The sequence below is a fragment of the Amphiura filiformis genome, chromosome 7 (genome assembly GCF_039555335.1).
Source record: "Amphiura filiformis chromosome 7, Afil_fr2py, whole genome shotgun sequence".
NCBI lineage: Eukaryota > Metazoa > Echinodermata > Ophiuroidea > Amphilepidida > Amphiuridae > Amphiura > Amphiura filiformis.
The window spans coordinates 44,856,452-44,882,013 of record NC_092634.1 but is presented as its reverse complement, the minus strand read 5'-3'; the positions used below and the strand labels follow the sequence as shown (position 1 = coordinate 44,882,013).

The window sequence follows — 25,562 nt, the reverse complement described above, 5'->3', positions numbered from 1 at the left end:
CTCTAAACATTCAACAGCTACGCACTCAGCCGTCTACCACCGTTTCCTGCACGTTTACTGGTTTCAAGAGAGGTGTCGAACAACTTAGGCTAAAAATCACGAATGATTAATAAATTTCAAGCAGTGAAGGGCGCGATGGCTGGATGGATTAATGCTATCTACTGAAGATAGCATAGTATAATTGACTGTCTATGCTGATGGTGCGGACAATTAGAGAATTTTTGACAGTGGCGGTGAAAGGGGCGTTTTTCTTGACAAGAAGAGAGTCAAAATAACATTTGATAGTACGGGAATAGGCCTAAAGCTGCATTTAAAATAAAAACACAAAAATGAGTAGGCCTAGGCCTACTAAATTTCGAAACCGTTCCAAGCTTTTCAGCTCTTTCCGTATATTCCCGGGGCTAGTTCTCAAAACATGCACTACACGGTAGGCCCTACCTATAACGGGACTTATAAACAAGCTACCGGTACTACCGCCCAGAAAAAAAGAAAGAAGTATTGCCCTTAAGGGCATTTCGTGATCCACAGCCTCATCCCCCCCACTTTTCTAAAAAAAAGTTGAGATTTTTATACCACTTGAAACCTCTGGCTACATAATGTTTATGTACCAAAAATTTCGTCAAATTTGAATTTCGTTCTGGTATACCAGAACGAAATCACAACAGTGGCCTATAATGGAGCAGTGTAATACACATAGGCTAATCATGCATAACTCGCAAACGCAAAATCGGGATCAACTGAAATTTTGGGAATAAGCTTTTTTCGTGGACATCTACTGAGAAATGTAACAAAAAGAGGATGCTAGGATCACGAAAGCCCAGATAGCGAAGTTTTCACCTATTTTTGTGGGACCTGAGCACATCAGACATATCGAATTGCATACGAGGAATGTCCTTCTGATATCAAATAATTTTGAGTATTTAAATTCGCGATACGCTATTTTATAGGCCTACCCAACTTAAGAAATAGTCAATTTCGAACTAGTAATATATAAGAACAAGGATTTTTCCCTTTGAGCTGAGGGGAGGGGGCTCAAAGAGAGAACTAAGAAGGAATATTTAGTCTCGGTTGATTTAATATTTTAGTCGGCTTCGTTATGTGTGTAGGCCTATCTGCGTCTTGAACCAGAATGTAATTCAAATTTCACGATAATTTTGCAATTAAAAGAATTAATCTGCAAGAAATGTTTTGTACATAAATATTATGTAGCCAGAGGAATCTCAACCTTTTTTTTTGTTGTTGTTGAGAAAAGTGGGGGGATGATGCTGTGTATCACGAAATGTCCTTTTAATATAAAACAAAGTAATTGAAGATTTCGACCAAGTGATGAATTCAGCTCTCACTTTTTTCATCACTTTATGAGTATAAAACAAATAAATTGAACAAGGGGGGCACGTGCCCTGGGCGCCACCCTTAGGGAGGGGGCCGAATTGGACAATTCAGCATCGATTCTGTGCCCCTCCAAGCGATGAATGTCAAAATTTTCGTGCGCTTCGCGCGCATTTAGGCACAGAATCATTTGAAAGATCAATTTAAGACTGATCTTCAACTTAATTATGACCAAAATTAATTAGTGGTAGGCCCTAATCATACTAATTGTCCAAATTTTCGTGCGCTCCGTGCGCAATTGTTTCAAGAATGGGATGGGGGCATCCTTAGCCCTGGTCGCCACAACCCCTAGCTACGCCACTGTCGACCTGTCAGTGGGAAGATTGGGAAACCCCCCACCCCCTGGTTTGGGCTTTCTTCTGATGCCAACATCTTAAATTTGATGGGTGAAGTGCCAGGATAAGGCTGTCAACCATGTTACCCATCTCCAATATCATCACACACACACACATCTTTTTATACTCAATTATTCAAGTAAAGGAGAATGTTACACAACACGAGGATCAACAAGTCCTTGATTAATTACTTGCTTAGAATTTATTTTCATACTTTCAATATAATAATTCACAAATTCAACTTTCTTTATACATGCACTTTTGATATAAATATGTATCTTAAATTTACATTATAATTACAAATACACTCAGATATACAGTAATATGTCACATTTTTCTAATACAAGTTTTTGAAGTTACATATCAGGGCACTGGTAAGGGGTTATCATGTGTGACCATGATGTCTCAAAAAGCACCTTAAACAAGTATTTTCAAGGTCTGAAATGCACCCCTAAACAAGTATTATAATATAAGTGCAATTTCATACACTAAACAACTACTGGCATTAATTTTATCCCCATTAGAAGACCTCACGATTTTGCTTGGATCCGTCATTTCTTGACCCTAAAACCCTTTATAACTGTGAAAACATCAATCTAAAAGTTCATAACTTTTAACTTTTATGCCATGCTGAAGGAGGACGTTTCGTCCTCATATGTCTCAAAGGACCCTAAACACTGTGATTTATTTTTGAAAGATATACCCTTTTTCTTACATTCAATTGTTTTAGATTCCATACCCCAATGTACGTACAGTGGCTGATCATGAAGAAAGACCCTCTTAACGTGGTCACGCATGATACCCCTGGTCAACAACGTTAAAACCCTTTAATACAACTGGGAAAACACAAATTCAAAACCTTTATCCATGCTACACTTATCTCAAAGAACCCTAAACACTGATTTATAGTGAAAGGTATACCTTTTTCTTATATTTCTTTGTTTTAGATATATGCGTACAGAGACCCTTTTTATGTGAATCACACATGATACCCCTGCCCATTGACCAGTGGCCCCCTGGGTCAGAAAAATCAAGAACCAAAAGTCGCTGCAGAGAAAATCACCCACAAAGACATAGACGTTGGACAATTATAAGGCTAAAGAAATGAAATGATTAGTTTCCCGTCACACTTTTTTTCATGATTTCATTATTCATTATTTTGGAAAATATCATTATTGTCAAAACTATATTGTTGATGAAAGACCATCTCAAAACAGGTATTAATGCTTAGATCATCATTACAGACATTTTGCAACCGATTGAGAAAAGATTTGAATTTTGTTTTTATTAAAATGAAAAGAAATTTGCAATTTTTGTAATCAATAGAAACATAATGAGGCAATCCTTAAATTTCCATTATTTACTACATCCTCTAGGCTCTACCCCTACAGCTAAGATAAACTGCTGATTATGATCAGCAGGGGATGTCAGACATTTTGAGAGTTTCAATTTTGATTTTTCCATCTCAATTTTCAGATAATTGACTTTTTTATGAAAATAATGAAAGTTTTGGTCAAATTGAAAAGGTGATGCGGGCGGGTGACGGGAAACTAAGAATTAACTTTCATTAGCCTAATCATCCAAAAGCTTTGTGGACGACTGCTAGTATGACATGGGTACCAAGCTGGAAATTTTGATGGATTTTCAGAAATTTGGACTACAATAAAGTAAAATGCATAAGAATCCCCAGAATGTGTGAGGGGTGGGGGAAAGTGGCGCAGCTGCTGTCCCTGTAGAACTTTTCCATTCTTGCCTCCCTGTGGGATGCTGATGCTGTGATTTTTCCCCTTCAATTTTCAAAAGCAATGTATAACTCTAAAGTTAGTTTTTGTCCATTTGTACAAATAAGTGAATCTCAATATTTTGAAAAATACACTTTGGTTTATTTCGCTCAATGTGGCAAGCAAGTTTCCAGTCAGAACGCCTTGATTTTTAACTTAAAGTACCAACATATTACTCATACATTGTTGAACTTGAGATTCAGTTTTTCAGTGTGATTTTTTTTCCATATAACATATTCATTATTAGTTTTTCCCCTCTTGCCCTCCTGTAGGATGCTGGCTGTTGTTATTTTTTGACATTTTATGCCAATTTCTGTCCAATCTTGTCTCCTTGAAAGTAGCCTCACCTCCCCCCCCCTTTCTGACAATGTAAATCTGGCATTTGAAATACTTTGGCTCGTTGATTTCAGCAGTGAAGAGTATAACACCACTATACTACAAAAAGGCTAAATGTGACATGATCTGGTCCATGGGGGGCCAAAGGAGGCATTTTTGAAAATTGAGTTACTATAATTATTACTTACACAAACATTAGGCTTTCATTTTTTGAAAACACCAAAAGTCTAGCATACTTGGTTCTGAAGTTCTGAAGTTTTGTGATGTTTATTTTCCTATGTATTTTATTGTTTTTTACTCCATATTTTTGCCTTTATCTCAATTTCAAGTTTGCCGCCTTTGGCCCCCATGGACCAGATCATGTCACAAATTACAATATTAAGGCCAGTATTTAGTTTTTGCCCACACTTTCTGTTCCAACAAATGCTGCACTTTCCGTTCTACTTTGATTTTTGTTCTCCCTGTGATTTTCTTTGTTCCAGGCTTTGTTATTCCTTTCTTGCAACAGGCAAAACGTTCAACTATACACTAGCCTTAAGGGATCTGGAATGAGCGTTTTGACAGTATTTTTTTGTGGGACATGAGAGCACCTCAGACGTATCGAATTGCATTGTGAATACGAAGCATGTCTTTCTGATATCAAATCATTTTTTGAAATTCGCGATATAATACAAATTTTATGACAAATTATTAAAATTTGATATTTTTCAAATTTTTGATATATAACAGTCCTCAAAGTAAATTTTATAAATCTAATGATATATTCTTAAATGTATGTAGTTGGGAGAAAAATCGACGATCAATTGAAAATTTTGACCTTTCATATTGAAGATATGGATTTTTTTCCCAAAAGGACCTAATTTTTTTGGGTGTTTTGGAAAAAACATTCCATATCTTCAATATGAAAGGTCAAAATTTTCAATTGATCGTCGGCTTTTCATCCCACCTACATACACTTTAAGTATAAATCATCAGATTTATAAAGTTTACTTAGTACTGTTAAATATCAAAATATCAATTTTAATGATTTGCCATAAAATGTGTATTACATTGCAAATTTCAAAAAAAATAAAAATTATTTGATATCAGAAGGACATTCTTCGTATTCAGAATGCAATTCGATATGTCTGATGTGCTCTAATGTCCCACAATAAATACTGTCCAAATGTTCATACCCCTTCCCTTAATACATGTAAGAAACTTTTGCAAGTGGTTAGACAATTTCAGGTCTTGTGGTATCTACTATATTATGTGAACTGTTCCATTAAAATAATACCTTAAGTGGGCATTTTGTGATCCATAGCCACATCCCCCCTTTTCTAAAAAGGAAAAAAGGTGAGGGTGAGAGTGAGATTTGTATACCACTAGAAACCTCTGGTTACATGGTGTTTGTGTGCAAAATATTTCTTGCGGATTCATTTGCTTTGCAGAAATATCGTCAAATTTGTATTTACATTCTGTTTTATAGAACAACTTTACAGCACAATAACCTGATAACCAGCAACAATTAACTTGAATGCAAAATCGGAATGCTGAAATTTTGGGAATAAACTTTTTGTGTGAGATATTTACTGAAACATACCATAGAAAGTGGATGCTAGAATCACAAAATACTCCTCAATATTCTTATCAAAAACTACAAGAAATATATTAGCTAAATTCATCATAACCCCTGGGCTTCATGGAAGAACAGAGGATACCTTAAAACATCCACTGAATGAGTAACCCAGGCAAATGAAGAAATAAAACAAACAAACAAAACCAAATCTTCAATTTTAAGCTAGTTTTGTCCATTTGTACAAATTAGTAAATATCAATATTTTGAAAAATATACTACTTATATTTTGCTGAAATCTGTCTTCAGTGTGGCAAGCAAGTTTCCATCCAGAAAGCATTGATTTTAACTAATAATCAAACACATTACTCACACATATTGAACTTGAAGTTCAGTTTTCAGTGAATTTTTTTCACATCATATATGACATCATGCATCACTTATTTTTCAGCTTGTAATTAGCAATCATTTTCATCATCCTGCAGAAATAGTGAGGTATGTCTTACAGGGTGTATCAAAATTATTGGTACCCATCAGCTATGTTGTCTAATGAAACACCTGTTTCTTCCACATTCAACATTAGATCCTCTTGAAATGACTACAAATTATAGTTTTATGACCTTTTATAACATAAATCTACAAATAAGGTGGATGTTATGCTGCATTTTGATGTGGCAATCTTATCTACTCACCGGATAGTGATGGTACCAATTATTTAGATACACACTGTATAATTATAGGAATAACATTTTATTTGGTTCTATAACCCTATCTTGTTTTGGTTCTATATCAGTGGGCCCACTGACAGCATGGCTCTTTCTATCATACTGTGACTGGGTTTCTATAAAAGAAAACACTATGATACAATATTGTTACAGCTAGTAGGCAAAAGAAGAAAGATTTGTTTAACCTCGTTCGACCATCCGCTCAAAACGTTCTGAACAGACAAGGGTAATATGCTGTAACAGTTTATCCTAGTATTTTCTTTAGATAGGGTTAAAGAACCAAAATAAAATGTTATTCCCAAGACATATGCTCTTGCTATTCACAAATGTGGCTAAAACAACATGTATAATTTGCACTTTTTCCTGAATTTTGGAGAACATTTTGACAAATAAAACAATCCACCCCATCTCTAAACCAGCTGAAAAATGTGATCCAAAGTCCGAAATGCAGAAGATGTGACCCAAATCTGCCGCACATCTCCATACCCACCTTTCCACAAATACACCACCCCTGGGCGTGTACAATACAAATATTTCTTGTTTTTTTGAACATCAACACAAATAATATGGTTCTTAATCTTATTTTACAACTGGATCACATACATCATATACCAGTAGTATAAAGAGTAAACAATTATTATTTTACAGACACTAAAAACTTAACATTTTTTCCATGTTTCTGGTTATGAGTGAGTTTCAATTTGGTCACTGTGGTAGACTTTAATAACAAGTATTGATTTTAAACATGTTTTAACATTCAAATCTATCTATATCATTTTATACTATTATTATATATATTATATTGTATTTCATTTTATGGAATACCATAAAATTCCACCTACAAGCATATGCCTCAAAACATTACAATAGATTGGTCTTACAATAATATATGTTTGTACAGCCACCTATATCAGTATATAGTTGCTCAAACATAAAATAATGCTTTTGGGGTGTTTGCCTTCCATCTCTTTTGTCCAAAAAACTCATTTAGAAGCATGCTTGTAGATAGCATTTTGCGATCTTTGTGAACAAGGCATTATCATTTGGCTTTATATTTTATCAGGGATATGAGACATCCCTGATTTTATATTATAATACACTTTATACAATATTTTGATAAATCTCTGTAATTTGATAAATGTCATATATTTCAATATGTACATGAATTCTGTTTTCTCGTTTTAGAGTTGGCAATTTTTTGTTCCTGAGCTGGTTTCATGCATTATTAACAAGAATTTATTTCAGTAATTTTAATTTACACCATAAATTTGAACTACTGTGTAAATTGCGATGTAGGTTGCAGTAGTCTTCGCATATACATATTTTAAATCTATATTAATATTTTTGTATCCATCATTATCTACCTTATACAATGACAAAGTTTTATTCTTGGTTGTGACATACAATCTAATCATCTACATAGTAGATACCCCGGTACCGTACCCAAAGATATTTTACACTAACTGGATAAATTTTTAATAAAAAGAGTAGATCATACATGTAAGAATAGAACTAAGGCCTAAAAAATTGTTTGATTGGCGTAAAGCGACCGACCCTAAAAAAGGCCTGACCCTAGACTTTTTTTCTTATTTCTTTGCAAAAAAAAAAATAAAATTGAAAATTGAAAAAAAAAAGTTCCAAAGCCTTTATCATACGCGATTTACAGCTTAAAATGTGCAAAAATTTTTTTTAGTTTCCGACCGACCTACACTAATTTTTGTTAATGTTACGCCAATCAAACAATTTTTTTAGGCCTAATTAAACCTCTTTAGTCATACTTACTTTACAAATACTATCTAAACAGAACTACAACTATGAAGTTAAAAGAAAAAGGCTATTTTGTTTTGCACTCTTGCTTGACTATAAATCATTTCAGTTCATTTTGAAAGTTATGTCACCCACACTTTACTTTTATTACAGACAGCACTTCTGCTGGTTTCATAATTTGCATGCCGCTTTGAATTATGATTTTACTTCACTGCACCAGAAACGCTAGCGGTGACCAGCGGCAAGCTGATATATCAATTACTTTTTGCCGCCACGGCAGCACTGCTGGGAATTGAATTCAAATCAACTCAGAGCGGTGCAGCTCTGACGTATGACAACAAAATATGATTTTGGAGTGGTGCTGAGCGGCAAGAGTGACTTTCAGAATCATGCCGCTCTCACTCAGCGGTGTGCCACTCTGCTTGCAGGCAAGTGCAAGCGGCATGATGAAGCGTCACGCCACTCAGCAGCAAGCAACATAAAGTATGAAACCAGCATAACTATGAAAGTATTGTTGGTTATTTGCTTATACCAACACTTTCCAACACAGCTGTGTTTCTCAAAATGATAGCATTGATTTTGTCCTGTATATCAACATCTAGTGTTCGACAATCTTGACTCTTACCAGTTACTCGATGACTCTTTCTTACACCCTCCTTCACAACGGATGACATGTTTCCTAGATTTACCTCCTTATCAAAGTAACTGGGAATGCAGTGATCATTAGCGATACCAGTACTTTTTGGTGTAACCATGGTAACAGGTGGTGTTTCCCTCAAAGCAGAATCACTGCTACTTCCCTTGTCACAATTGAGTGTTAAAGGAACTTTTTTACTGACTCGGGTGCCCTCAGATGTGACTGCCAATGTGATGTTATTGTTATCAAATGGTACATGAGCAGCAAGAACAGGAGGGCTTTTACTTACATTTTCTGACACAATAGGTAGTGTATTTCTCAAAGCCATACCACTTCTACTTTCCCCTGAATCAACGCTAAGCAAAGGAAGGTCATTACTGTTGCATGTTTGAACATCATATGAAATATCTGGTGGATTTCTCGAAGTAAAAACACTGTCATTTCCTGCCAAATAAGCGGTAAGAATAGGAAGGTGTTTCTGGATATTTGCACCATCTGACAGAGTAGGTGGTGTATTTCTACAAAGAGTGATCATATCGGTGTCATTTTGTGATACATGAGGACCAGACAAAATGGGAAGATCTGAAATTATATCTGGACTCTCTAATAAAACAGGAATGTCATTTGAATCCCCAAGATCATTCTCTATGTTAACATCTACCAATGAAAGATCTGCATTTGTACTTCTTAAACTTACATCGACAGATGCAGTTAAATCTGGCATAATCTTCTGAACATCAGGATCGAAAGAAGGAAGGTGTTCACTTTCATCCACATTGGCAAACACTGTAGGGAGTTTGTTACCAGAAGTAAGATCAGTAATGTCATCATCTTGTACATCTACATGTAGGGGTGGAAGATCATTGCTTAAACACCCACCCACTGACAAAATTGGACTTGAGTTACCCAAAACAAAATCACCAATATTATTGTTCTGCTCATCTACAGATACTTCTAGTGGAGGGAGGACCTTGCTGATGACATTACTCTCTGTTTCATCTACCATTGGTTCATCTGTAGGCAAATTGGAGGCATTATTTTGTACACTACCATCTGGTGGAGTACCAGATGTACCATCAGTCTCCATCTCATCATTCAAGACAATATCTGAGCTATTTTGTTGTCGGGTAGAATCAGATCCTTTATCACTTGGATCATTATCGAAAACTGGTTCCAGCATGATGGCAAGATTAGCTTCGGTATAATCCGGTGGATGCTTGTACTTCACATGTCTTTTTAAATTACCCTTTTCTGCCGAGCGATAGTCGCAGAAAATACACTTGTATGGCGTAAGTCCACTGTGGTTGCGGATATGTCGCTTGAGATTTCCTGGCTGTGAGAAACCTTTGCTACATTCTGGACACTTGTAATTTTTAGCACCGGTGTGCGTATGATGGTGTCGAGTTCTTCTACTTGAAGTTGCGAATGCTTTGTAACAGTCTTCGTATTCGCATTCGTAAGGGCGTTCACCGCTATGACCCTTTATGTGCATGTTCAACTTAGACTGAACGCTGAAACCTCGATCGCAGATCTTGCATTTCAGAGGTTTCTCGCTATCGGGTAGATGGCAATGTTCGTGGGTGCGAAGATCAGATATAAATGCGAAACCCTTGTTGCAAATCTCACACATGTAAGGCCTCACGCCTGTGTGATTCCTCATTACGTGACGACGAAGATTACCAGTCGTCGTAAAACCTTGATCACACTGATCACATTTGTAGCGTAAGTGACCCGAATGTCCCTTCATATGTCGCATCATCAAATTGTTCGTTGCAAAGCCATGTCCGCAATGCTGACAAATGTAAGGTTTCTCTCCCGTATGGGTTCTGTAATGATCCCGCAAATTTTTCTTGCGCAAAAAAACTTCTATTGCAAATATCGCAGGTGTTAGTTTTGGAGAAATTCTCCGGGAAACCGTGTCCAAGCATGTGGTCTTTCATGTGACCTTTCTGCCAGAATGCGCGTCCGCAATACTTGCAGTGAAACTGCTTGATTCCTAAGTGGATTCTTTCGTGAACTTTCAGATTACTGTTCGTGATGTAGCTCCGATCGCAGACTTTACACTTGAAAGGTTTCTCAAGTAGATGAGTCCTTTTATGTCTCTCCATGTGTTGGAACTTGATGAATCCATAGCCGCATAAATCACACTTAAATGGCTTGTTTTTCAAATGTTTACTCATGCGGTGGTAATCGAGTCCAGTTTTAGAAACAAAATGGCGGTTGCACTCTTTGCACTTGTAATTTGTCTCGCCAGTATGCACTTTCATGTGGCTTTTCAAATTCTCCATCTTTCGAAATCCGTACCCACAATGCGGGCACTCATGCTGAGGTAGCGAATGAGAAACATCATACTTAATCGGGGTATACTGGATCGGTTCACTCTTGAAAATTCTGCGTCGGAACAGACTTGTTATTGTTTGTGGATGCCGGTGGCCATACGCAAAGTACTTGCTTCTAACACGCCGAGCACTATTCCAGTAATGACACCCATTATGTGTCCGTAGTCCACTGCCTTGGACCACATAGCCACACCTGCATGCAAGACCCTGACCTCTGGTCAACCAGAATTTACGGTAGATAATTTCATGGCTCTGGATATGGTTTTTGTAGACGTCAAAATCGGCAAAGTTACATGCGCAATATTTGCAGCAGAAGAAGTTGAGCAGCTGCCGATTCGCCATGGCTCAACGTATACACTGCACCTGTGATGACATAGAAACATAGATTAGAAAATTAGGATTGAACACAATTTACTATTGTGGATAAAATCCGGGGAGGGGCACTCCCACTTTGGAGGTGACGCGTATGTACCGGTAGGGCTGTTAAGACCCCCTTTTTCAGCGTCACTTTCACCCAAAGACCTCATAATTTGTTTACAAACACATGCTCTGTCACCCAAAGACCCCTATTTTTCCATTTGTTCTATCACCCAAAGACCCTTATTTTTCAATTTGAACAGCAATTTATCACTGATTTTGTTACTTATTTCCTGGGTGAGAACATGACCTTTTTTTTGGAACCTTTGGGTGAGAGCTGGAACAGTCCACAGAAACCTTGAACATTGAATTTCTAGTTATGGCTTCAAATTTCTTTCTGTTCTCTATTTATAATTATAATAATTGATGCTTTTATTTTTTACTTTTTAAAATTTTTTATAATAATAATTTTGATAACAAAATAATCAAAATACCCACATCACTTGCAAAATGTTGTTTCTATAATATCAAATAACTAACACAAATATACTGGTTTTGCTGGTTAAACTTTGTCAGTTATATTTGTGACGCTCTAAATTTTAAAAAAGTTGTCACCCTTTATACGTGCAGCTAAAACAAGATGTCAGGGTGTTCCATGTTCTGATGAAAATAGTTGCAAGAATGCATGCATGTGCAATATCGATTTAATTATATAAACTAAGAGCAAAATTACCCGACAGAGCGAATATACCCAATTTAACCCTACTAGTACTACTAGTTCATCACATGCAGCACCATACCAGCATGATCACATAAAGCCTGTGCGATAAAACTAAAAACTGAGGTACAGCATGTATAGGAAGTAGAGGATCCATGGATCAGTGTAGCCCTATAACTTTGCCCATAGTAACCGTTTTAAATTACTTTAACTGAGGCCAGAGGCACTTTACATTGAAAAACTGGTAGTGCATGCTTGAACGTTCCACTACAAAAGTTGAAAGCACTTCAATGCATGATCGAATCAATACAAATGTGTGTCAGGTGGCTAATAAACCCACTTTAGAACACACAATCATCAGCCATTTCTAAAGATGTATTTATACTCAACTGCTTTCGCAGAAGACCGAATCGCACGCATGATTAGTGTACAAAATCGCCATTGTATTTGCATACTGAGCAAGCGTGCGATTCACTGTTTCGCAAAAGCAACAGGTATAGACTGACACCCTCAGTCGGTCAACGTTCACTAACAAGCATTACGCACATAACTTGCGAAGTTGGTATTACTATTAACGACAAGGATTCGGTCTAGCATGAGTAACCCATGATAAACTCAGGTCTACACAATGACTAATTTACATAGGCACAAAAGACAGTGTTCATGTACATGTACCGTTACTCAGCCAAACATGCCAGAGTAGGGTCCAGATATCCTATCTTGCCATATATTAATTTTCTCTACCAGCACAGAGATATGAATAGCCAGCGTCTGGTAGACGTTTGCTGTTCGTATCTGCTTGTTGAGAAAATTAACGTTGTCAAGATAGGACATCCGGGCGGCATCCGGGCTCTACTCTACCATGTTTGGCTGAGTAACGGTGTAATGAACACAGCCTTTTGTGCCTATGTAAATTAGTCATTGTGTAAAGCTGAGTTTATACTCATGGGTTAATCATCATCAGACTGAATCATTGTCGATAACCATGTTTACAACTGCACAAGTATGTGTGTAATGTTAACGCTGACCGACAGATGTCAGATATAGGCCTATGTGTCGCTTTTGAAAAACAGCAATTCATGCGCATCCTCAGCATTCAAATTATACGACGGTGATTTAGTAAACTGATCATGTGTGCAATTGAGTTTTCTGCAAAAGCGATTGAGTATAAATGCACCTTTAGAAATGACCGACGATTGTGTGTTCTCATTTCATTTGTATTGGTTCAATCCAGTTGTTGTAACTACAAATTTTGAACGTTTGAGGACTTGTTCTCAAGTTGTAGCAGGTGCCATAGGGTGTCTTCAGTGTTAATTGTTTTCATTATAAATGTCGCAAAATATTAATATTGACAATAATTAACAACCTGTTTGACCTCTCCATATATTCATACATTGCTCACCGGTGTTTACATTTTTCATATCATTATCATATTTGTGGTGAAAAATGATTACAAATGTGTAATTTGCAATCATTTAGCAACGATTTCTTCATATCGACGGCTACATATGTATGTGAATGCACATTAAACACATACACAGCACACAGCACATGTTGGAACTCCTGGTGAGAGTCGGGAGTTTCAACATTTCATTCAAATTCAATTTTTGAACTGGGCTCGATCAAACATTTAAAAATGCTTTGAACTTTTGTACTGGATCGTTCAAGCATGCTCAACAAGTTATTCAATGAAAGTGCCTATGACACTAGTAGAAGTAAAAACGGATACTATGGCCAGAGTTCTAGAGCTAGCGTCTGGATCAGTGGCTCGTATAGTCCGAATAATCAGACCCAGAACAAAATATTAATTTCTGACATGATCCTGTTCTGGGTCTGAACTGTTTCTATGAAATCTTGATGGCAAATTGGACAATAGAAGCACATGGTTCTACGTGACAGCTTTTTAATCCCTATTCATGTAGGTATCCCAGGCAAACCTTAGTTAACACATTTGCTAGTCAGCGAAATTCGCCTAGACCGGGGCCCAAACACAATGCATATTTACCTAGAAATTTGAATTTTTTTTAGAACAAGTCGGTGAAGGAAACCTACATAAATATGTTTTCTATACTTCACTTGACCCAAATATATGATTTTTTATGGTGATGAGCCAGTCGCACATGGAATTTTAGAGGATTTTGATAGCAGTTCCATTAAAAAAGCTGCTATCGCCATGAGACTAAGATCTAGAAACACCCCTAAATGCCGTTTTGGGGAATTTTGCTAGCAGAATCTTTTTGATGAAAGTCAATCTTTGACAAGATGTAACCCCCGGGATGTAACCTTGTTACGGAAAGTGCTATGACAAAAATGTTTTCAGTTTTGGCTTTCTTTACTCAAGGGCTTTAATTGATATGTAAAATGATACAGTTTGATGGCAAATTTGAATTCACCTAGCATACCTAATTCATGTTACGTGAATCACGCTATTGTGGACCATCCTTCTTTCATATGGAAACAGTTCAGACCCAGAACAGGATCATGTCAGAAATTAATATTTTGTTCTGGGTCTGATTATTCGGATTACCTTCTGATACTTGAGTGTTTGGACAAGCGGAACGGTCTTTTGTCTACCTCTCTGTTTGTAAACAAACCAGGAGGTCGAAATCGTCCTCCTCGCCGAATACGAAAGTCAGCGTAATTTAGTACGGCACTATGGCTCGTCATGCTCGTATATATCGTATCACTATCAAAACTAGTCCGAATAATCAGACCCAGAACAAAATATTAATTTCTGACATGATCGTACTGGGTCTGAACTGTTTCCATATGAAATCTTGATGGCAAATTGGACAATAGAAGCACATGGTTCTACGTGACAGCTTTTTAATCCCTATTCAGGTTACGTGAATCACGCTATTGTGGACCATCCTTCTGATACTTGAGTATTTGGACAAGCGGAACGGTTTTTTGTCTACCTCTCTGTTTGTAAACAAACCAGGAGGTCGAAATCGTCCTCCTCGCCGAATACGAAAGTCAGCGTAATAGTACGGCACTGTATCAAAACATGAATAGTACGAGCCACACCCCAAAATTATTTCTATTTTCCACTCGGAGCTGCGATCTAATTACAAAATCAAGGCATTTCTGATGTCTTTAGTAACACACTTACCTGATGCAGTAATGTCACATGATGAATATGGTATTTAACTGTCATTTACAGGTAAAATGTTCACTACATTTTGGCCAAAACTTCATGAAAATATTTTTTTTATCTGCTATAGACAGCTCGTGCTCCTCAAAGAAGAGAGGGCGCTATTTAAATTTCCCAGACGGTGCCCCTGAGAAAAAACATGTTTAATAAACACATGTGCCTAATCTGCCTAACTTTATGAAAATATGTTTCCCATGGCTTAAGTTTCTGTGTGCCCGGGCTGCTATGATAAGGGGCTGTGCAATAACCCCCCTGGGTGGGGGGGGGGGGTAAAATTTCCGAACGGCCCGCTTGCCCCCCTCTCGGCCTGCCAAAAATCGCTTGCCCCACCCCCCGCCGCCCCTGCCAAACAATCTTTGCCCCCCCTTTAATGCCAAATTTTTGGGATCCCAGTGCAAACCTTAAATGGTCTAGATATATGTTGCGAGCTGTTTTCCTAAGCCTTTTTAGAGCATTTTATTTAAAAGGCGCCCCATGAATGTGTGCCAAAAATCGCTTGCCCTCCCCCCCTGCTCTCGGCTGGCAAAAAAGTGCTTGCCCGCCCTTTTGGCTGGCCAAAAATTTCCCCCCCCCCCCCAATTTTACCCTCCCCCAGGGCTCATAATTATTGCACAGCCCCTAATGCTATGCGATAATCTGCCTAACTTTATGAACAGCGGTCTCCATTGTCAGCTTCTTCAGATCCTTGAAGTTTCAAAATACTTTGTTGTGTACGTAAATTGGCATCTATAATTTTTCTTGAGTCTTCTCGGTAAAAATTGTATAAAACCTGAAAGTTCAGCAGGTGTATTGGTCAGTGGTTTATGGGACTGTGCAATAATGAGCAAATATGAGCCTGGGGATGGTAGAATTGGGGGGGGGGGGGGTAAAGTTTTTTTGCAGGGCAAAAGGGTGGGGGAAGCCATTTTTGATACATATTAACACGCTCCGAAAATGCTTAGGAAAACACTACAGAAACATTAAAATATGCAGATCTTTCCTGCTCGCTATACTCAGGGAGCTAGGACCACAGTGTGTGCACCCCCCACAGGACCAAACCAAACCAAATTTTTTAGGTTCCTAAGATGACCCTAAAACATAATCAGGATGTTCCCAAAAATATAAACTGGCCCCAAGGGGGGTAAAAGGTCATTGAACTTTGCATAGGGTCAAAATTTCAAACTTGCTCAAGTAGGCCCTACCATTGAGGCCTATTGACATTGACCTATTTTGCTGTGTTACCTAGGTAACGAAACATCCAAGATGGTGCATTCCTATCCTTATTTGATTTGTTTCACCAAAACGAACATTTTGACACCTCTTTTGGCAAAATCGGAGCACTTTGATGTTTTCGACCCCCATAGAGGCAAAAACGTGACCTCTGCGAGTGTTTTGGTACGGTTTTCCCAATATTATTGTCCTCGGCTTCGTTCGTATCATAAGGTACAGGGGTATATTGGGTAAAATGTAATTTCAAAAGGGCCTAATTGAAGTAGTATAGGCTAAAGGGGTGGGGGAAGCTGTTCCAGTGACCTCCTCCCGAGATCTGAATTGAAGATGTGTGAATCACCTGAATTCAGTTTTTTACGCTGGTCTAAAACAATGCAAGTCTCAAAGTGTCACATGACCAGTCTAGCGGGTCAGTTGCCTTATGAAGTCAATGTTTTCAGACGCAACATAGAAGTTGCAATTAAAAAAAATGTTCCAGTATTTAATTCAAAATCTTGTGAATGTAAATTTTGGTTAACTATGTTTTATTTTGAACCAGTGAACTGGGCCAAGGGCTCATAAATAAAGCAAAACTAGCAAACAAAATAAATTCTGTTTCGTCATTTCCTACAGAAGTTCCTCTTCATGATAAACTAGTTCCTAATAAAGAAACTCTTACACTTTTGTTTTAAATATTTAGACAAAAATATATCTTTCAAACATGAAAGAGCTCACACACACAAAAGTAGATCAACTTACACTATCAGATAACTCATGATTATTTTTATTGGCCACAAACATAATTATATAGTTACAATGAAAACTATTATATTTATACCAATACAGTATTGGTAACATTTCATAAAATCATAAAAACCACAAAGGTATTTCACTAGTTCATAATATTTTCTACTATTGGTGTTTTCACCAAAGGCAATCTTACACATCATGCATATTTTAATCCATCAATGTGATTGCCAGATTTTGAATTTATCCCAAGGCAAAAAAAAAATATATATATTGTGTTGCCCTCAGTGACCGACCATAAATCCTGAAAAATCAGAGCAGCATTTTTTTTAATGATGATTTTTACAGATATGTTCAAAAAATCCATGTTTTTCACTTCAAATTAATATTTTATTGAAAGACCAGTCTTAAATTGATTATCTAACAAGTATCCAGTAGTCAAAATTGACATAATGCCCCTAATGGAAAAAGCATTATTTAATATTTAGTGGGGATTTTTTTAAACTGTAGGTTTAAAAAACTTTTCCATTTTTCCCCACTTGAGGGCAACATAACGATTTTTTTAGCCTAATTGCTATCATGTTTCCCACCTGTTTGGTTCATTATCACAATTATACTTGTTACAAAAATGCACAAAATCTGAACTTTGATGAATATTACAGGTATCCAGATCAACACACAACATATTCTGATGGTAGTATTGATTCCTTTTATAAATCTGTAGCTAACTTGTTTGTTACATACTCTTTTCAATACAAGTGCCATGTTAAAGGAAGATTTCATGATCCTACATGTACCATCCTCTTTTTATGACATTTTTCAGTAGATAACCACGAAAAAAGCTTATTCCCAAAATTTTGGTTGGTTCCAATTTTGCGAGTTATGCATGATTATTATGTATTACACTGGTCCATAGGCCACTGTTGTAATTTTGTTCTGGTATGCCAAATTCAAATTTGACGATATTTTTGCTAACGAATTAATCTGCAAGAAATATTTGGTACATAAACATTATGTAGCCAGAGGTATCCAGTGGTATAAAAATCACAACTTTTTTGAGAAAAGTGGGGAGATAAGGCTGTGGATCACGAAATGCCCTTTTAAGATCTTTCAAAGTACTCTTTGAAAGATCTTAAAAAGATCTTTTCAAAGTATACTTTGAGACTTCTTAACATGGAATTTGTTTGTTACATACTCTTGTCAATGCCAATGCCATTCTGTCTTTTTACCAACTAGGGTCAACAAAGGTTATTTGGGCCGGGAGATGATGCACTTTATAATGGACTTCAACTGTGGAGCTCCACGGTTGTTAGCAGACTCCACAGTGTGAATGTGACAAAACACACACACCTCCACAGTTAGAACCATTTACAAACGCAAATTAGTTCTTAGATGACAATAATTCAGCTTGTAGTGCCCATGGGATAATACACTCCCCTGCCATTAGTATTGCCCAGCTATTTGCTTTGCGAGTACCTGTGCAGTACCACTCCTGTACCAGTGTGTGTTCTCTAGAGTACCCATACAGTAGCTGGGCAGCAGTAGCAATGTGTAGCTATTTTACTACACCTGCACACTAACCATTTTCAATAAGTCTACAACTACATGAAATTGCAAAATCTTTCTAGGGGGCATTTAAAAAAATATTATGCTTGCTCATGTAGTTTATAAAATCAAAATCTCAGGTCTAACAGAACCAATATTTAAATTGAGTTCATGCTCCATATCATTTAGGCTACAATGCGATAACCATACATCAAAGGTTGATGATTGGGGAGGGGGTACCTTATGTTACACAACTGTGTTTAGTTTGAATCCCTAAGGTATGTGTAATGAAGTACACAGAACAACACACCCTAGCTCAGGCCTTCTCAACTTTAGAATTTTAGTAACCATAAAAGCGCTTCTATCCATAAGAGTGGCACCACTAACGGGTGGTTTCCAGGGGCAGCTAGCAGCCTCTGAAGCTAATGGATGAGGGGTTTGAGTGGCCCAGATGCGCTATCTTTGCACACACTTCTATTTAATTTACACGGCATATAGTATAACATGTAATGAACTTCCATGCCAACATTTATAAAATGGTTTTTTTTAATTCTACATCTGTCAGAGTGCCACTATGAATGATGCACGCATGCTGCCAGTTGGGAAGACCTGCCCTAGCTTGAACCAACCAATTACATGCATTGACAGTTGACCTTTCTCACTCCTTTACATTGATCCCACAACTATAGCCAGGAATGAAATTATAAGCAGGGAAGATACTCAGTTGGTCAACACTAAATTATTACTGCTTCCATCCTCTCATCATGACTTTTGACCTTTGCCCTTTGGTGACTTTTGATCATCATGAGTCTTGATATAACCTTCTGTCTTCATTGCATGAAGCGTTTCGATTTTCTCAATCTTTTCTTCTTCAGCCACGTGCCAGTCCACCTTTTGTTTGTGTTGACTGATGGCGTCGTTGACCCTGGCGTCGATCATCTCCTCTGTTAGTATGCCATCTTCAGAGGCGTAAGCAGTAGCCTGGAAAATTACAACATTATTATAGAGAGAAGTGTTACACTGAGAAATAGAACATACAAAACTACATGAGAAGATATCTTATCCTTCACCACAATAAGCCTTTTTGAAGTATGGCGGGCACAAAAGGAGAGGGCGTACTTTGATTTGAGTAATTTTTTGTCAGCTGAGAAAGCATACAAATGTTTACTGAAACCAAAGTACGCCCTCTCCTTTTGTGCTCGCCATACTTCAAAAAGGCTTATGCAAGCAGCCCTGTTAATGAGCAACATACAAGGGGCTTTGTGTTCCCTTCATAAGTGCTGGCCAACGTCAACGCTTTGACACATAATCGACCAATCAGATTACTGGTCTGTTGTTATAATTGCAAGACAATTGAATTAGCCAATCAGAGCCCCACTTCTGTGTTTATGCTGTGCACGCTCTCAAAATGTAAACAAGTGCCGTTCTTTTCTGCCAGCAAGTGTAGGGCCCTTCAGCTCTTATACTCTCTTTCTTCACAGCTGTAAAAATATGTATGATCATATATTATGCAGGATGGTAAAACATAGTTTTTTGGGCAGCAAATTATACTGAGAAGTCTGGCCCAACACAATATCTACATATTGATGTGCACTTCACCTTTGCAGATTTGCTTTGTCATTCTCTGAACTATTTTTATCAATCCAAAACCTCTTGTCCAACATGTGCTTTTTGAATTACTAAGATATTTGTCATCTGTTAAAAACTACATTTATTCTACATAACCCAGAGGCAGATGAAAAGGAGCTCATGAAAAAATTTCTGACGAACTTCCGGTAATACTCCATAGATCATTCTGAGGAGCCAAAATCAGCAAAAATGTTCAGTTTGCCCCCTTTACCAACAATCTAAGCATAAACTCACCTGCCATGCAACACCCAATTTGGAGATCTCTCTTCCGGACAGACCGTCTGCCTTCTTGGCTATCTCTGTGCACTTCTCATTGAAGTCAAACTGACCAACCTTCAGTTTTCTACAAAGGTTTTGAATAAGAGAACAGAAGTTGCAAGTAATGCTACCAGTAACAAATCATGTCAGTAGGAAGCCTTTTTGTTTTGCTTCAAAACTATGCCCGTTAACTAGAATTACAGTTTGTAATTAATTAAGTTGGCCCCCACACAAAGGTGTGTAAATAACAAAGGTTAATACAAATAATAAATATGCAAATAACATGACACCAAACTATACAGTACATCAGGCCACCATATCCTATCACCATACCAAGAGCTGCACAGTGGATTAATGGTTTTGCTTCTGCCCGGACAGCCAGGCAGCCAAACAACGGGGCAGACAACTATCTGGATGATAACATAAGCCCAACATAGGCAGGTCCAAAGGAGGATTCAAATATGGACACACATTCCTAAAGTCACTGGTCACACTGTGGACAAACTTGTTCTCTATTTGCAAATGACACATGCTGTAAATAACATTTTTTACATCTGTTGGTAAAGCATGGAAGATCTATGTATGGCGGTGCTGATAATAAAATTCAAGCAGACACACACCTGCAATATTTCGCATACTTTAGGTCTTCTACCTTATACCAGGTTATTTACCCATCCTCATTTTGGCTTCTAAACACAAACACACACAAACATACTGTAATCTTTCCCATAATTTAGGTCTCCTAACTTCTTCCCTGTGTAGCTGACTGGATGACACATTTATCAAAGTATACGCATATACAAGTATATGTATCAAAGTATACGCTACCTTTCTTCCAATCCAGATATTCCTTGCCAGGCAAAGCCTACAATCTTATCAAGATGATGATCATTGATGGCCTCCAATATGTGGATCCTGGGTTTGTCCTCCGGAAGTCACTTTGACAGAAATTATTTCCCACAATACATATTCCTTCTCACAATACAATATATGTATTGTAATAACAAAGAAGATGGATTAATCCCCAAGCTGTATCTAATTGTTATACAATACACCTGTTACCTTGTGAAAAGGAATTTCTGTACAAACTGACTTCCGGTAGAAAAACCCAGGATCCACGTATACCATGCACACACCACACACATAAACCATTACATGATTGAGATTACTTACCTCCTTCCCTGTGTAGCTGGCTGGATGACATATTTGTCAAAGTAGAGTCTCACCATACGATCCCTTTCCTCAAGTCCTGGCAAGGCAAAGCCTACCATCTCATCAAGACGATCATTAATGGCCCAGTCAAACTGCTCAGGCTGGTTACTGGCTAATACTAACATGAATCTGTATGGTAGAGAGAGAAATGCAAAATATTGTTAATGGTCCAGTCAAACTGCTCTGGCTGGTTACTGGTTAATACTAACATGAATCTATATGTGACATGATCAAGGTGAATGAGTCACATGTCGGCCCTGGTCGAAAATGAGTTTTACACATGTTTCTAAAGAGGACATTTAGAGCTTTCAGAAACTGAAAACCCCATGTTGATACAACTTTTCTTTGTGAAGTTACGCCAACTTATCAATCGCTCAAAACAGTATAAAACAAAAGAATTTTAACGCTTTCTTTGCCAATATCTCAAAATCAATATTAGCGACATCAGACTCATTTCCCTTGATCGTGTCACATATGGTAAAGAGAGAAATGCATAATATCATTAATGGACCATTCAAACTGCTATGGCTGGTTACTGGCTAATACTAACATAAATCTACATGGCAAAGTAAGAAATACATAAATTTACATTAATTTACAATATTCTGACAATAAGAGAACACATATCATTCATTCATTACTTTTTGCAAATTAATTTCCCTAAATGCTGCTAGAAATATATACAATGAGCACTACTAGTCTCATCACCAATAAATGATAAACAAACAGTGTAAAAATATATATCAAGTGGTAAAAACACCCTTACCAGAGGCATGTTTGTCCAGGCAAATATGTCGTTATATGTGGCATGTTGTATGAGTAGTGCTCTTAAGCGAGCGCAGGCTGATGTTGGAAACAAGCCTGTACTGGGTTCATTCTTAACCCTAACAGTACCAGGTACTACAAAATACTACTTGATATATGCGCGGTTTGTGTGTGCATCCCATGTGGTATGATGATGCAATCGCATTAAGTGATATATAGGCACGGTGTCGCTGGCCAGTGAAGCCCAACACAATGAGTGTCGCCGACCCAGTGCTTGGCATGTGAGGGGTCTCGGGTTCGAATCCCACCCAGAGCAAACAATTTCTTTCTTTGTTTTCTCTCTTTATTCCTTCCTTCTTTCCCTTCTCGTCGCCAAAAAGCACTTAGGCCGTTAGGGTTAGGATTGCAAGATGTCTTCATTTGACTTAACATAATGTATAAGTCAAGATTAACTGAATTTGGGTTGATAAAAGTCAGTGACTTGTTCAGGGGTCGCGCTAACCTGCGTTTCTGCGCGTACAGCGCATATTTTTAAGTTTGAGCGCATCTATTCATTTTTGCATACCAGTTCAGGGGTTTTCATGCGCGCAGAAAAATGAAAACATGTGAAAGAAAAATAAAAGCTTCGATCTCCAATATTTACGACCTGTCCAGAAATTATGTAACATAAAATGCAATAACTGTAAATTAACATAAATGTTGAAGTGAAGTCGCCGTAGCATTGTAACATAATTAAAAAATAAAAATAAAATACACACCGCCAGCGTAATTTAACAAAGATTGTGATATTGTCTAGAATCACTGATGAGTTTTATTGCAGTACTGAATGACGACACGTACGTGAGTTGATAATTTCTAATTCTAGGGATCGGTAAGAAATGCTTCAAGGGTGGTGTGTAGAGATATGCCAGCGGTGAAATACGAGGCCGTAGAAGAAAAGAGTGACAAAAATTTGCCCTTGAATTATGTTTTATAGTCAAAATACTCCAGTAATTCAATAAATATCATGATATTTGGCCTAAACTTGAACTCATTTGCAATGAAATGTCATTTTTTATTGAGTAAATCATGGCTTTTTCACTCATCCAAGTGACTTGCAATGCTGTTGAATTCTGCACTTTGCCGATGTTGAACTGCATTTTATAGAATTCTGCGAACTTTTATGGCATAAAGCAACACTTTTATAGCAAGTACACTGCCAGATAGTTGGTTAATAGCGAGAATCATGTGTGAAAGGGAGATCACGTTTTGCCAGGCCTTAACTATTTACACATCATAACCAAAATCACAAAATCTGATACTGATATATTGAAACGGGATTTCAATACTTGACTAGAGAACCCCTCATTTTAGGATTTGAGCGCATATTTTTAACACTTTCAGGGGGTTCAGGGGTTCTGAGAACCCCTGGTTTTAAAACCTAGTGCTACCCCTGGACTTGTTCCAGTTGTTGTGGTTAATATTATGTTTTAAACTTGTTAACCAATTGGGTCCTCCTTCCTGTCTTGAGTACCTCCATCCCTCTGTGGTAAACAAGGATAGGATCTTCATTGGACCTCTCACACAAATGCATATCTTAATTCTGTCTTTGTATCCTTTCCTCGTTTGTGGAACAAACTCCCTACTGTCCGCTCTGCAAATTCTCTTTCTTCTTTTAAGAATCTTTGCAAGGAGCATTTGAAGAAATAAGTTTTATTATGTTCTTGTTTCAGCTGAACAAATAAGGCTGAACAACATGTGGCGTGCAGTGGAGCTATATTTAGCTCAAGTGTGATTGAAACTTGTCTATGATCTGCCCATTGGATCTGATCGGTGGAAAATCCCACTACATTTTAGAAGCATTAGCATAAGTGTGGAAAAGTGGTGGTGTGATTATCTTTCACTAATGCACTGGGCTTGGCGAATTGTTGTGTTTTGTGAAGCTGATCATTATTGTATTTGTTGCACTGCCACCTTTCAGGCACAGTGCTTTCTTTTTCCCGCGTTCTTCTTTCTTTCTTCTTCCGTCAACATCATAAGCAGCCATCGTAGCCACATTGATCATAGTTGATCGTTGGTCACTAGGACCATTGAGTGGTGCCACAAATGTCACATGATCATTTCCTGTCAAAAATGTGATTTTCACTAAAAATGCTTCTCCTTCCACATATTACATAGCACCGTGACGTCACTTGCACACATGCATCATCTATGACCAGTGTCTAAAAGTTCTTCACAGAATGGGGATCAAAGGTTCCGGTCAAAAACCAAAAATGTTCAACATTTTTATTAGCCAGAAAAAACATAGCAGAGTCACGGTATGTTCACACATGACTTGTTATTACATAGTTAATATATAGTATTTTTTAATTTGCGGTCAAAGGTCATTAAGGATCCACTTCCGGTTAGAAACCAAAAATTTTGTTTTTCACTAAAATGCTTCTTCTTCCACATTACATAGCATCGTGACGTCACTTGCATATATGCATCATCTTCCGCCAGTGTCTAAGAGTTATACACAGAATTGGGATCAAAGGTCATTAAGGGGTCACTTCCGGTCAAAAACCAAAAATGTTCAACATTTTTTATTAGCTAGAAAAAAAACATAGCAGAGTCACGGTATGTTCACACATGACTTGTTATTACATAGTAAATATATGATATTTTTTTATTTGAGGTCAAAGGTCATTAAGGGGCCACTTCCGGTATAAAATAAAATACCTACAAACATTTTTATTAGCTAAGGAAAACACAGGACAGTAACGGTATGTTCACACAAGAATTGTGGTTACCCAGTTTATGTAATATTTTTGCGTAATTAAGGGATCACTTCCGGTTTTCAACAAAATACCTGGTGGCAGTGCTCGCAACCGATCGTATATCTAGTTTTTCTTTGTTTTGCTTTGCATAATAGAAAAATTCATTACTGTAACATTACCTAGGAAGGAAGTGATGGCAACACCCTGTTTTTTACAAGTGAATATCATTTCTACTTTCATCTTAGTTATTTTGATATTCTCAGAATGTGTTTAATTCAGCAATATTATTCCAACCCTCGATAACTCAAGTAAGTATCTTGTGAAGCTGCTAATTACCTGGATCATAATAATTTTATGGTTTCCTTGTTTTGATTTGCTTGAAAAGAG

General features: G+C 37.4%; 2 protein-coding genes across 2 annotated transcripts in view; both read right to left on the bottom strand.

The window, feature by feature from the left end:
• Window positions 1-7,833: 7,833 nt before the first annotated feature.
• On the bottom strand, window positions 7,834-15,147 carry LOC140157219 (uncharacterized). Its single transcript, XM_072180336.1, has 2 exons — window positions 15,052-15,147; window positions 7,834-11,227 (listed from the first exon to the last, which is right to left on the bottom strand). Exon 2 carries the CDS (start codon window positions 10,282-10,284, stop codon window positions 8,407-8,409), a length of 1,878 nt encoding a protein of 625 aa, XP_072036437.1. The 5' UTR covers window positions 10,285-11,227; window positions 15,052-15,147; the 3' UTR covers window positions 7,834-8,406.
• Window positions 15,148-19,145: 3,998 nt separating this feature from the next.
• Window positions 19,146-25,562, bottom strand: part of LOC140157216 (ATPase family AAA domain-containing protein 3-A-like) — a 60,384-nt gene continuing 53,967 nt past the window's right edge. The window contains exons 12-14 of the mRNA XM_072180333.1: window positions 21,634-21,801; window positions 20,437-20,545; window positions 19,146-19,554 (exon numbers count right to left, since the gene is read on the bottom strand). Coding sequence (XP_072036434.1) covers window positions 19,336-19,554; window positions 20,437-20,545; window positions 21,634-21,801 — 496 coding nt within the window. The 3' untranslated portion in view covers window positions 19,146-19,335. The remainder of the gene's footprint in view (window positions 19,555-20,436; window positions 20,546-21,633; window positions 21,802-25,562) is intronic.